The sequence below is a fragment of the Hoplias malabaricus genome, chromosome X2, assembly GCF_029633855.1.
Source record: "Hoplias malabaricus isolate fHopMal1 chromosome X2, fHopMal1.hap1, whole genome shotgun sequence".
NCBI classification, from domain to species: domain Eukaryota; kingdom Metazoa; phylum Chordata; class Actinopteri; order Characiformes; family Erythrinidae; genus Hoplias; species Hoplias malabaricus.
This window is the reverse complement of record NC_089819.1, coordinates 38575722-38588589: the sequence shown is the minus strand read 5'-3', so window position 1 is coordinate 38588589 and position 12868 is coordinate 38575722. Positions and strand designations below refer to the sequence as shown.

Sequence of the window (12868 nt, the reverse complement as noted above, 5' to 3'; positions counted from 1 at the left end):
TCCAAGTCGTCAAAGGCTTGCTAGTTCATGCCACTGACTCGCACACTTCACCTACGTTCGTGGTTCCTCAGTGCCACAGGGGGGTGATGCTGATGCACGCCCATGACTCCCCATCTGCGGGACACAAAGGGGTCAAAGCAACACACCATGCGCTCAAGCAGGTGGCATATTGGCCCCACATGGTAAAAGATGTGGCTGACTACATTAAAGGCTGTCTGGTATGTTGCCAATTTCAACCCTCGAATCCTCTTCATAGAGCCCCCTTGCAAAAGAAAGGAGTATCCTTCCCTTGGTCAAACCTCCAGATAGACTGGGTTGGACCACTCACTCGAACAGTAAGAGGTAACAAGTACTTCCTCACAGTCACGTGTGCATTCACTAAATGGGTAGAATGCCTCCCCGCACCGAATGACACAGCGTTAACCACTGCATACTTACTGATGAACCATGTCTTCTCACGGTTTGGCCTACCCAGCCGTGTCGACTCTGACAGAGGGACACATTTCACAGCTGAGGTCATGCAGCAGCTCTGGCAACTCTTAGGAGTAAAAACCAGCCTTCACATTAGCTACCATCCTCAAAGCTCAGGTCAGGTAGAGCGAGCCAACCGAACTGTTGTTAGCATACTGAAAAAGTACGTAGCAGCAAACCAACGAGACTGGGATGTCAAACTTCCCCTCGTACTGATGGCCATACGGGCGACCCCACACGACGCGGTCGGGGTCTCACCCTTTGAGTTGATGACAGGGAGACAAATGACTCTGCCTCTACATCTGTTATATCAGCCAGGTGAAGGTAGCATAGCCGTAGCCTACACCACTCATCAGTATATGGAGGACCTGCAGAAACACCTCAAAGCTACTTTCGCCTTTGCCCAGCAGAAACTGGAAAGAAGTGCAGAAGGTCGCAAAGCGTACTACGATCACAAAGCATCCCACGATGAACTCCAAATAGGGGACAAGGTATGGTACTACATCTTTGTCCAACCTGTTGGAAGGTCGCAAAAAACAGGGGGGAATTTGGCCCGCAAATTCCTACCCCGATGGTCCGGTCCCTACAAGATAACAGACAAACTGTCCCCCGTTGTTTACAGGATCAAAATAAACAAAGCTCGGGGCAGTACTGAATTCAAATGGGTCCACCGCAACCAAATCCGACCACACACAACCCCCATGGGACTTGTAGGGGATACTAACGCTTGTGTTAGATCATAAACGGCAGAACCAAAGGCAGGGAGGGTGTTAGTTAACAAACAACTATAACCTTCTACTCACACCTTAGTTCTCCTATCCCTTTTCCCTTTTTCTCTCACTCTTTAACAGGCAACGAGCTTCTAACCAGACTGAGGACACTCAGGGTGCAAGACCCTAGTCCCTCATCGTCAATTATTATAGAGTGCTTACCCTAGGAAAATTTTATCAAAAGGGGGGTATCGTGAAAATTTCTTATAATTTGTCTAAACGACTCGCCATAAATACCCTAAATCTAACCATGAGCATCTCTTCCGGTAGGATGGCCCCGCTGCTCATTCTCCTGATCGTCGGCTCCCTAGGAACCGCCGTGCTCCCTGAAGTGATTGAACCAGGTCCTGACTCAGGAATAATACTGAAAGACCAGCCGGGACTGCTAATCACTAATTGCCGCCTCCATACCCAGAGAGTATTTATACGGTTGAATCCCGCCGAAGCGTGTAGCAAAAACCTACCGATAACCACGCTGCAGACTGGCCGGAATGGAGTTAGATGGACTGAGGAAGCTATCAGCCATGCTGAAGCCGACGTAACTCACATGCTCCGCCAGTTACAAAAGTTTACCGTAACGCAATCAGAACTAAATGGTTTTAATAAACGACCTAAACGCTTCATAGGCGGATTGTTAATGGCAGCTGCAACTGTGGGATCACTACTGAGTCTCGGAACGTCCGCCGTCAATGCCGTCAATGTAGCCACTGTTAAACGTCAAGTAGGGGAATTGCAAGCGGAAATTCCGAACATTAAAACCCAATTAGACAAACAGCAGCAGCACCTGCAAACCATTGGGCAAACCCTACGTGGCACCGTCGTAGTGCTCAACGCTCACAGTGTCGCTTTGAACAAAACGCTCCAGACGGTTAACTCCATGCTTTCAGTAGTACAACTTGACCTTGCCCACATCCAGCTTGTGAATATGTTATTGTCTGATATGCTACAAGAAATCAGCTCCTCTGTAGATAGCCTAGCCATGGGGAGAATCCCTCCCTACTTGGTGCCCCTATCCTTAGTACAGGAGATTTTATCCACAGCAACTCGAGAAGTAGTTACTGATCTCCAGGCCCACCTAGCCTATACCTTAGGTAGCGCCATCCCAATTTATGTTAATCCTCAAGACCGAGAATTAGCATTCATTATTAACCTTCCCATAATGGCGCCTGAGAACATATACCGTTTGAAAGATGTTGTCAACGTTGGTTTCTGGCAAGATTCTGCCTACGTTCGTGTGAAAACAACATCTCTTGTAGCATACCAAGACGATAACCCTGACCTATATCTGGTACCCAATTTGCTTATGTGCACACTCACTAAAGACATTCACTACTTGTGCCCTAGCAAACCTTTCATTCGTGACAGCGCAAATGGGATCTGTGGCCTTAAGCCTATGATGAGTAATACTCAATGCCCGGTAGTCGTCACGCCCCGACGTTTGGTAACCAGTACTCAAGCTGAAATTGTTGGAAATCGTTGGTTGGTTAACACCCCCTTTAGAGAGGCCCTACTAACCTATGATCAACATGACACCTCAGAAAGGGTACTCCTTCCTAGCCAAACCTTCTGGGTAGACGTCCCCGTAAACGCAATCTTACATGTAGGAGACCTGGCCCTGTATCACCTAAACCCTGACCGATATGAGAGCGACGTAGAAATCTCAGAGTTCTTCTCCAAACACACCATCGAGCTAGATACTAAAACACTAACTCGCCTAGAATATGAGGGAACCCAAGTCATTGACCTAACCCCCATAGATAACACTCTTAGAGAACTATCGTCTCAACCCCTATGGCCAGTTCAGCCTGTCACCTATGCATGGTCCACCCCGAACACCTTACTAGTTACCCTGGTAGGATTAGGATGTCTTTTGACCTCTGGTATAGCTTGGTTCTATTTCAAACGCACTCGAGCCCTCCAGAGCAGGTTAGAAACTTGGTCTAATAAAATGGTCAAATTCGTTAGACATAAGAGAGCCCAGAGAGGTGAACCCCCAAGTTTTAGATATGAAGCCGAAGGCCATGTCGAAGAATCAGCTCTCGAGGTTGCGTTTGAACAAGACCTGCCCCTAAATAATTAGGATCCCTTCAGCATGCAAACATACACATTCCATATACACCCATACACTAATAGGAATACATCAGCTCTGGAAATGTGTTTGAATATGCTTGCTGACCTCACCTTCCTCCACAGCAAAAGTTCTTTTCAGCTCCATGATCCCTGACGAACCATAAAACTGAAAAGAAAGGGGGGAATGTAGTGGAGTATGAGCCAAATATGAATATCGGACAATCAAGAAATGAAAAGTTTTGAATTAAAACTTTTCCAGTCTGCAGAAGACTTTTCGTCTGCAACATAGCAGCCCCCACACACACACAACCAATCTAAAGACATCAAAAGAACCCTTTTAAGTAACACATGGCCCCAACACCCCCCTTCTCTCTTTTAACTAACAGGAACTGTCGAGATAACTAACTTAAAGAGACAGGAACCTCAAACAAAGAAGAGAGCTTTTACGGCCCGTTTTTATGACAATGGCACCTAAATGTCTAATCCTTATCTTTCACGGAGATCAACAGATGTTCAAACCAAAGTGACCTCGAGTGAACTCCCGTGAACCAACAGCTGAAACACGGATTAACAACGACACCAAATGGACACTGGCGGAACTACACCTCGCTCGGAGTCGCCGCAAGACAATAGCGAAAATAGTCGATCTCTGAGTTATTTGTGTATAAACGAACGTATGAATGTCACTTTCTGTACCCTCAGATGAATGCCTACCTTCTAATGAAATGATGTATAATGCCGATTGTTTCTATTACAAAGATCAGTTTTATCTCTGAATGAGAGAAAATGGATTAATGTTTTATTTTTCAGCGTATCATCACGAATTGGACGTGAACAATGTACTCAAGATGGGACCTTATGTAAATGTCTGATATTAATAGTCCAATGTACTCATTGTTATAGGTTGATAACAGGTATAAGAATTTTGATACGAGAAACTCATATTCCTTATGTATGAATCACAGATTCAAACCCCCTCCTCCTACTCTCTCTCTCTCTCTCCCTCACGAGAGTCACGTGAGTCTGGACTCGCGTCCAATCAGAAAGAGGACGCCTCCCATTAGGGCGTGACCGCGCCAGCCTTGAAAAGGCCAAACAGCAAGACAGACAAGGAGTTCGAAGTTTGAAGAGTCGCGAGGACTCTGCAGAAGTAACGGACCACGAAAGGAACTGGAAAAGAGAGGACGCCGACAACAAACAAAGGAACCCTCTCAGAGACTTCAGAAAAGCTTACGAGAGACGTCTCGAAATTAGCTAAGAGTATGAAGTTTAACTAATAAGTCGAATAATTTGAATATCTTTCTTTTCCTTTAATCCTGTTTATGTTTATTACCTATCGAAGTGTGATCTCACGAATGATCAAGGCGGGTGAAACTTATTTGTGGCCAAAGTAAGGTATCAACCGTTTGAGTAATCGATAACAGATATATTAACGTTATAAGCTGATTCCTGAAGACATCAATCCTGGAAAACTGAACAACGAGACTAGCTAATACTCTGAAAAAGCCTTTCCACTACGGTGGAAAACCAGCTACGCCTGTGAAAAACCGAAGAAGGGAAATCTCGATCGACGCAGCTCAGCTCGGAATCGAGGGTCTTCAAATCGACTGTAAAGAGATCCTCCATAAGCGGGCCTGCTTCTCACCACGTGGGAACGACGAGAACACCCCGGGACACGGAGATTAAACAACAGGACGCGACGGCTCGGTGAAACGGCGAACGAGTAAGCTAGCGTATTTAACACCTTTTCAGTAGCTGATGTCTAAACAAACCCTCTTTATAATTTACCATTTAATTAAACCTTAGTTAGTAACCTTAGTCACAAGTTAGAAGTGTCTAGCTCACCTTAAGGTCAAAATCAGTTCCCCCTGCCGGACACCGTGAGATTACAAGGTTGTGCTATGTTAACTAAATATCTTCTTTTTATTAATAAAACTCTCATTATTTGAAGTCACAGTGTTTGCAATTTATTCATTAGAATTTCTGAAAATCCTGAAGAACTCATTTAGCATGATTATTATTCATTCTCAAACTAATTATTAATGTTCTAATTGCTTAAACCAATTATAAATCTTAATTAATATCATTAAGTCAAATATCAGAGGTTGGAGGAGTTTGAATAAGGTCAAGGCTATAAAACAAATTATAAAATTATATATATATGTATCGGGGTGTATGACCAACATCCACTACATATAAAATAAATACGTTATTTTTAAGTTTATATATAATAAATAGAAGTTGGATTAGTGTTGTATCCAAACAAGATAGTCCTGCAGTTATAAACACTTAATATATAATATATAGCTATATATTATAATAGACAAGTACAGTAGCTGTACAGGTTAGTACTGCAGCAATATAAGTTTGTACTTAAAATATGATAGTTAGTATTGCATCTAGGCCTTTCACAATATTTATATTATAAAATTATTGTATAATATATGGACATTTCCTAAATTTGTGCCTTAATGTGGCTCATTGTGTTTACTTGTGTGTTTATTTACCTAAAAATGAATATAAATATTTTAGCCATTCACTCTGTTCTGGTCCCTGGTTTCCGCTTGCTTCTCTATTCTGGGGTCATTATGTCAATTTGTTTAAAAACACTGATTTTATTTATGTTTTATTTTTTAGGGTATTTAAACTTTTAAAAGTTTTTTATATTCCAAATCCAATGTCTGAATATTGTTATAAAATTAGTGCAGCACAAATATAAATGAATGGAAATGACAAATAAGTTTCTCAAACACAGCTCCTCTCCCTGCACTGAGGAGAGTCTTACAACACCCAGAAGCACAGAAGTCTATCACCTCATTGCCTCAGCAGGGTAAAGGATCACATTGTATTGCATAATGAGGAGAAAAAGACAGTTAATATCAGGTAGCAACATTAGCATTTTTTCGCCATAGGAGTAAATGGAAATCTGTTAGCACATCGGCCACTTCTCTGCTCTTCAGTCTGAATCATATCACAGCTATCCCTCTGGTTTAGCTAAAAGTTTAATAAAGTAGCTCTCCTTGTCTGAAAGTGTGAGTGAACTTTTCTATGCCGCACTGAAGCAGAGGCTGAATCCCAAATGTCTCCCCACACCCTCCACAGGGCATAGTCTGTCATAAAATAACAGTTTGTGCAGTCATGTAGTGCGTTTTATGTCAAAAATAATTTTAGTGAGTTATAAAGCTTTCCTATTGAATTAGCGTCTAATTACATTCTGTATTTTTAGAACTCTGTTTACATAAATGGGTCCGGGAGCTATCCTGTAGGACCCCAATATGCTGGCTACACTGTACTATGATGTCTCCTGCAGCCCATTAATACACTGACCACAAAAAAATGGCTTTTGAGCAAGGCCTAAATGCAGCAAAATGATTTAGCACCATAATACGTTCGCTCCATAGGTAAAATATGAAATCTCATAAGATACAATATAATTACAAACAAGTGAATGGCAGCGTCACTGACCAATGGTGTTGTCTGTTGTAACAGGTTCGCTGAGGTATGGACTGCTTGGTACTCCACTAACACTGCTGCCACGACTTGAGGCTCGAGAAGATCCTCCAGCCTTTCGACCCGTCTTCCTCTTAAACACCCTGATAGTGTAGTGAGAGAGAAAGAAAGTTGTTTCTGTTCCAGTTTTTTGGATTTCCTCAAAAAAAAAAAAAAAAAACTGAATGTCAAGCCCTGTCACACACAGAAACATGGAGACAAACACACAGACACATACTCATATTCTCACTTTTAAACAAACACAGACGCTCTCACACACCTGACGGGGCTCTCTCTGTATGAAATCTGTCCTCCAGTGGACCCGGTGGAGCTAGTGCTGGCAGCATCATCATCATGGGGATAGTAGCCACTTGTCGCTAACCTTGAGCTCCGCCTCGATGTCTCTGTGGGACAAGAAATACAAAAACCTTACTAAAGGAATCGAACTAAAAGCACAAGCAAAACCTAAACACATTCAAGAAAAATACATTACCAAAAAACCACAGTTAACTTACATAACCCTGGCCTAATATTATGCAGTTTTGATATCTTTTATATTTAAAAGTGTGCGATGTGCAAATGTCAAAATCTCTCATGGTTTGGACTTGCATATCTTGTAAACTGTATTATTTATTAAAAATAAATAAATAAATAAAAGAATATGTAACACATCTGAAAAATCATGCGTTTCTGCCAACTTGCAGGCAATAAATCCTAAGTTTGGATAGATAGATATCACCTGCTGATCAGTGAAAACATCTGAAATCTTTTCTTTCTTGTCAGAAAATAAGCACATCACAATTTATAGTTTTTAGTCATAATTAACAATGAAATATTTCAGCCTGCTGGAAAACTGCTTTTTCCTCTCTCATGCGCACACACACAGGTATAGTCAACCCGAAGGCTGGAAAGTAGGCACACCCTCGTTAACCACACCATGGTGGTAAAAGAGAGAACCAGCTCAAATTACACACACACACACACACACACACACACTGTGTGCTCAATGTTAGAAGGTCATAAATAAGGCTATGAATAATATAAATAAGGCTAAATTAATGAAAATAAATATATAAAAAGAATCATTCCATTGAAATATATAACTCGGATGTATGATGGAGATTTAGGGCCATGGCATTAAAATAAATAAATAAATAAATAAATAAGATTCAGAAAATAAGGTCAGAGTTCTGAGATTAATGTCTGAATAATTCTAAGAAAAATGTCGGAATAATTCGCTGCATGTATAATGGGGCAGACACAACCACTGCGTAATTGAGGAACGCAGTGTATTGCTGTCAAACTATGGTATAGATTTCATTAATAAATACTCAGTCCTCTGCCACTTCAGGACCAGATTATGATTAGTATTTAAACCCCGAATCAGTGCAAGAACCTTTATATTCAGAAGACAGCATTTAGTTTCACAAGATAAAATTATCATCACAAAAATGGATCACAATGGAACTCTGACGTGCCCACGAGGCTCCATCACATTACAGCTTATGGACTTGTACAATAAATTAAGCCGTATGCATTGCAGAAGGGGGCTGCACTTATGGCTTTATTTACCATCCCGTTTGAATGCGTCTAATAATTAATCCTGTTCATTCTTTTACAACTCACTTTATGGCACCCAGACTGTGGGTCTGTCTGTATACATATAAAAATAAATAATATCCCAAAACAGTGTTTGTCAAATATTCTAACTATATTCTTGGCCGTTTTTTCTCCAAATTATTCTGCCATTATTCTCAGAATTATTCTGACATTTCTTCTTAAAATTCTGACTTTATTCCCTGAATCTTTTTTTTTTCTCCAATTCTTCAGCCCTAAAACTCTGTCGGACAGATAAGATATTGAACACACACACAAATAATTATTTAATAAATAAATAAAGAAATAAAATAACTCAGTTTTCCCAGACCATACCCTTTCAGTTTGCTGACATATGCCTCCTCTAATCTCTAATACTGTAATCTCTAATCTCTGGCTAATCCAAACCTGTACGCCGCTGTTTGCTAGCATTGGATTAGCCCATGAGAAGTCCTTGCTTTCACATATCATTCTGGATGTAAACATATTTTAAAAATGCAGTAAATATTTGTGATGGTGTAGTTAAAATGAACCCCCAGGTTTTTTTTTTGAAGAGGTTGCTAGGATGGTGCAAGTCATTGCTATGGTCTTTCAGTAGGTTGTATGTGTGCTGATAATGTATTGGTTGGTGGTTGCTGTTATCCCATATGTTTGATGGAGTTTTGCTAGATATGCAAGTTTGTTTGTAGGCAGTTGCTAAAGTTTTCCATGTGGTTGCATGAACGTTGCTGACTGCAGTATTTAAATCTGTGGCTATACATTATGAAAAAACTAGCCACCTTCCACATAACTGGTGCAAACTAGGCCAGGTTTAAAGAAAGATACCATAGAACACAAAGATACTATTCAAACTCTAATGCATAAAAGCCTATTTTCTCTCTCTCTGTCTTAATCCTGAATTGTGACCAAAAATAATGTTCAGGCCCGCACTACTGCAGAAAGAGTGATATGTGCATGTGACTACTAAGGCAACACTGATCCAAATCTAGCCTAAAGTAATCTCAACACTGCAGCAGAGTGCTCCATTTCCCTCATTAAATGAACAAGTCTCACAAAAAGGATTAAAGGGAACGCCTTAAAGGGAACGTTCATAAAATAAATTCTCAGCATTTGCTAGCTCTCCAGTCTGTTTGTGTGCTGGAAACAGGTCTAATGTGTTTATGAAGCCCCAGTGTCTGTAAATGAGTTTATTTAAAGAATAAATTAATAAATAAATCAGTCTCAGTCCAGTACGCAAGGCTTTCTGTCTGCTGATGGCAGAAACAGCATCTGGAGAATTTTAGACAATGAATATAGCTTCAAACGTTAAAAAACATTGATTTTGCTCTACTCCTGCACCATAGGTGTGTAATATTAATATATTTTTTGCTGTTTCTAATCACTTAAGTTGGAAATATCTCCAAATTGGAGATAGCTAACTACATTACCGAAAGTGCTACAAAATTAAACAACTGGAATTACAAATGTGTTTCCGTGGTAATTTAAACAGTGAATACAAACTGATTTCTACCAAATACAAAAGTGGGGGACTGCAGTTCTCTCTGGTTTGTTTACATTCAGAACCTCAACGTCTTTAAGGTGGGACAGTATGTCCGAAACGAAAGACGGTTGTTTGAAAGTGGCTCAAGTTTAACTTGTCTGTAAGTGGTTATTCAGTTTTATTTACCACAGAAACACCAGTCAAGTTGTTTAGTTTACTAGCATGCATTTAGCAGCCTCCTGAATTTAACTTGGGTTCCTACCTAAATAAAGCTCTTTGCTTGTTTACTGACACCAGGAAACATTAGACCAGTTTCCATTAGACCACCCAAACGGAGCTAGCAAACAGTGAAAGAACATCTGAATTTTACAAAAAGCATTTCATTTGAATTATGCCACCTTTAAACAATTCTTTCAAAATTCTGAAAGTTCAAATGGTGTTGAATATATTTAATATATTTTTCAATCCTGATTTCAGAAACTAGAATTTCTAGAACTAGAAACAGAATTTGAGTGGCTCTAATTAATTATCCAAGATTATTCACCAAAGAAACAGACACAAGAAATGTACAGGAGTGTGCACATCCAACAAATTATTAACTAATTATGTATTATCCCATTAATAAAAATGGCAAAAGCTTGCAGAAACACCCAAGATTCGCAAAAAGAGTTTTACTTCAGATGAGGTGGAAAATATAGACTCTAAAGTGCAAATGAGCAAAAGAGTGATTATAAAACAGCTTTTTGAATAAACGCTGACTTTCAGCTGTTTCATATATACTGCGCATGTGGAATATTGCATGAAGCAGCCCTGTACTGCGCAACCTCAGATATTACAAACCTTTTGGATAGAAACCCATCTAGTGTTACATAAATTATTTTATGAACGTTGGTCAGTGAAGCCACTGGAATCCTTTTCTTTGCACAAAAACCGTTTGCAGAAAAGTTTTGTTAAATGTGTTATTCTCTTGAACATTTATTTACCTGACAAATATACATAGAAAAGATTTCTAAAGTTTTCACTCCCCAAGTATATACACATTTATAATTTAATGCCTGCAACACACATCAGAAAAAGGCAGGGGCAAAATAAAAGTGAAAGGTTTATAGAAAATTCATGCCATACTATTACACTGAGTAGGTGGATATAAAAAGTCATTACAAGTAAAAAATATACAAGAAGTATAAAAGTCATTACAAGTAAAAATACGTTATTGCTCATGACTTCATGAGATAATTGTCAAAGTTCAGAATTTCAAAGAATTTAAATATTTTACAGTGTTCATAATGTTATTAAAATATTGAGTGGCCATTCCATGTAGGGTAAGGCTGGACACTGATGTTGAATGAGTGTGACCGTCTTGCCCTCAGATGGCACTGCATAAGGAATTGGCATTTTACAGTGATACATATAGCCACTTGGGGATGGGAGTACTTAAAAATCTGCTGTCAGAGTCCGCAGCTGTGTCAAGAAATGCAATCTGAAACACTATTATGCAAAGGAAAGGCATGTATAAATTACACTGAATTATCACTAGATTAGAACACATACCTGGTATCTGCATTTGCTGTCAATTTTAATCAGCTCCACTGACCATACAGGAGAACTTTGTTGTTCTACACTTACAGACTGCAGTCTATCTACTGCTCTATATACTTTTAAAAATCCCCATTTTACCCTGTTCTACAGTGGTCAGGACCACCCACAGGACCACCATAGAACAGGTATGATTTAGGTGGAAGATCATTCTCAGCTCTGCGGTGACATTGATGCAGAGTTGGAGTGTTAGTGTGTGTTGAGCTTCGGTCTCTGACTATACATCTACAAAGTGGACCAACAAGTAGACAGTGAGTGGACACAACGTTTACAAATTCTATTATACAGTTTATTTAAAAGGAAAGGTGGTGTAACGCAACATGAATGTGAACAGCTAAACTGGATTGTTTTTGACTGTACACATGCACCCAAATCTTTCACCTCAACCAGCACAGGCAGTGTGGCAAACAACCATGGAGGGGAGGCTTAACCTGCATCTTAAATAGGGCCAAATTCCCTACATAGGGCCCTTCAAAGATTATAAAACTAAAGCTGCTAAAGACAGTGCACTAGTTTGACTAGAAGATGTGACACTTATGGCTGATTATAAACTGTTTTGTAATTTGACATACACTATGTGAGTGCAGAAACCATTATTTTTTGACAGTGTGCATTACAAAGAGTGTAGGGAGACATTTGGTATTCAGCCAGCTGCCTTTTTTCTCTTTCGTGTCCTGATCATGTACAGTCAATGAGCGTTTTGATGTCCTCCTGAGCAAAACGCGTTTCTGTTGGTGATGAAGGAGCCAACATGCATAATGTATCATTGTGTGCATGCATGGCATTTCAAAGACAGATACATTCACATTAAACACATACAGGCCACTTACATTTATGAATATGAAGCGTCAAGACAGCAAAGTCAAATTTGAGCAAATAAAAATCAGAATTGATAAATGACTCTTGTAATGTGAATGTAGCCATAGAATTTCATTTGTTCCTCCACTCTCTCATCTCTCAGCTTCACTTCCAGTCCATCAGTCTCTCCTCCTGTCTGTCGTTTAGTCTCTCCTCCAGTTTCTCAGTCTACCCTTAGGTCTTTCCATTAGTCTCTCCCTCAAGCCTTACAGTTTCTCCAACTGCTCCTTACTCTTCCCTTCAGTCTTTCAGTTTCTCCCCCAGTCTCTTTCAATGTCTCCTCCACTCTCTCTTGATTTTTCTCCTTGTAATTTTAATTTCTCCTCCAGTATTTTCCTATATCTCTTTTATGTTCTCCTTCAGTGCCTGTCTTCACTTTCACTCTCTTCCAGACTCTTTTGTTCTCCTGTAATTTCTCCTTCCATCAGTCTCCCTACTTGCTGTATTCTTCATGCTAACCAGACATAGACTTGCTTTTCGTCTGAGCTATTCTCCTCTCTCATTCTGCATACCAGCTGTAAAAACCAGTAAGCTGTTG

General features: G+C 40.0%; 1 protein-coding gene across 1 annotated transcript in view; it reads right to left on the bottom strand.

Annotated features, from left to right (window-relative positions):
- LOC136677004 (SUN domain-containing protein 2-like) overlaps positions 1–12868 on the bottom strand; it is a 42054-nt gene that overhangs the window by 25757 nt on the left and 3429 nt on the right. Inside the window, exons 2-3 of the mRNA XM_066654347.1 lie at positions 7081–7204; positions 6777–6904 (exon numbers count right to left, since the gene is read on the bottom strand). Of these exons, the coding sequence (XP_066510444.1) occupies positions 6777–6904; positions 7081–7204 (252 nt within the window). The remainder of the gene's footprint in view (positions 1–6776; positions 6905–7080; positions 7205–12868) is intronic.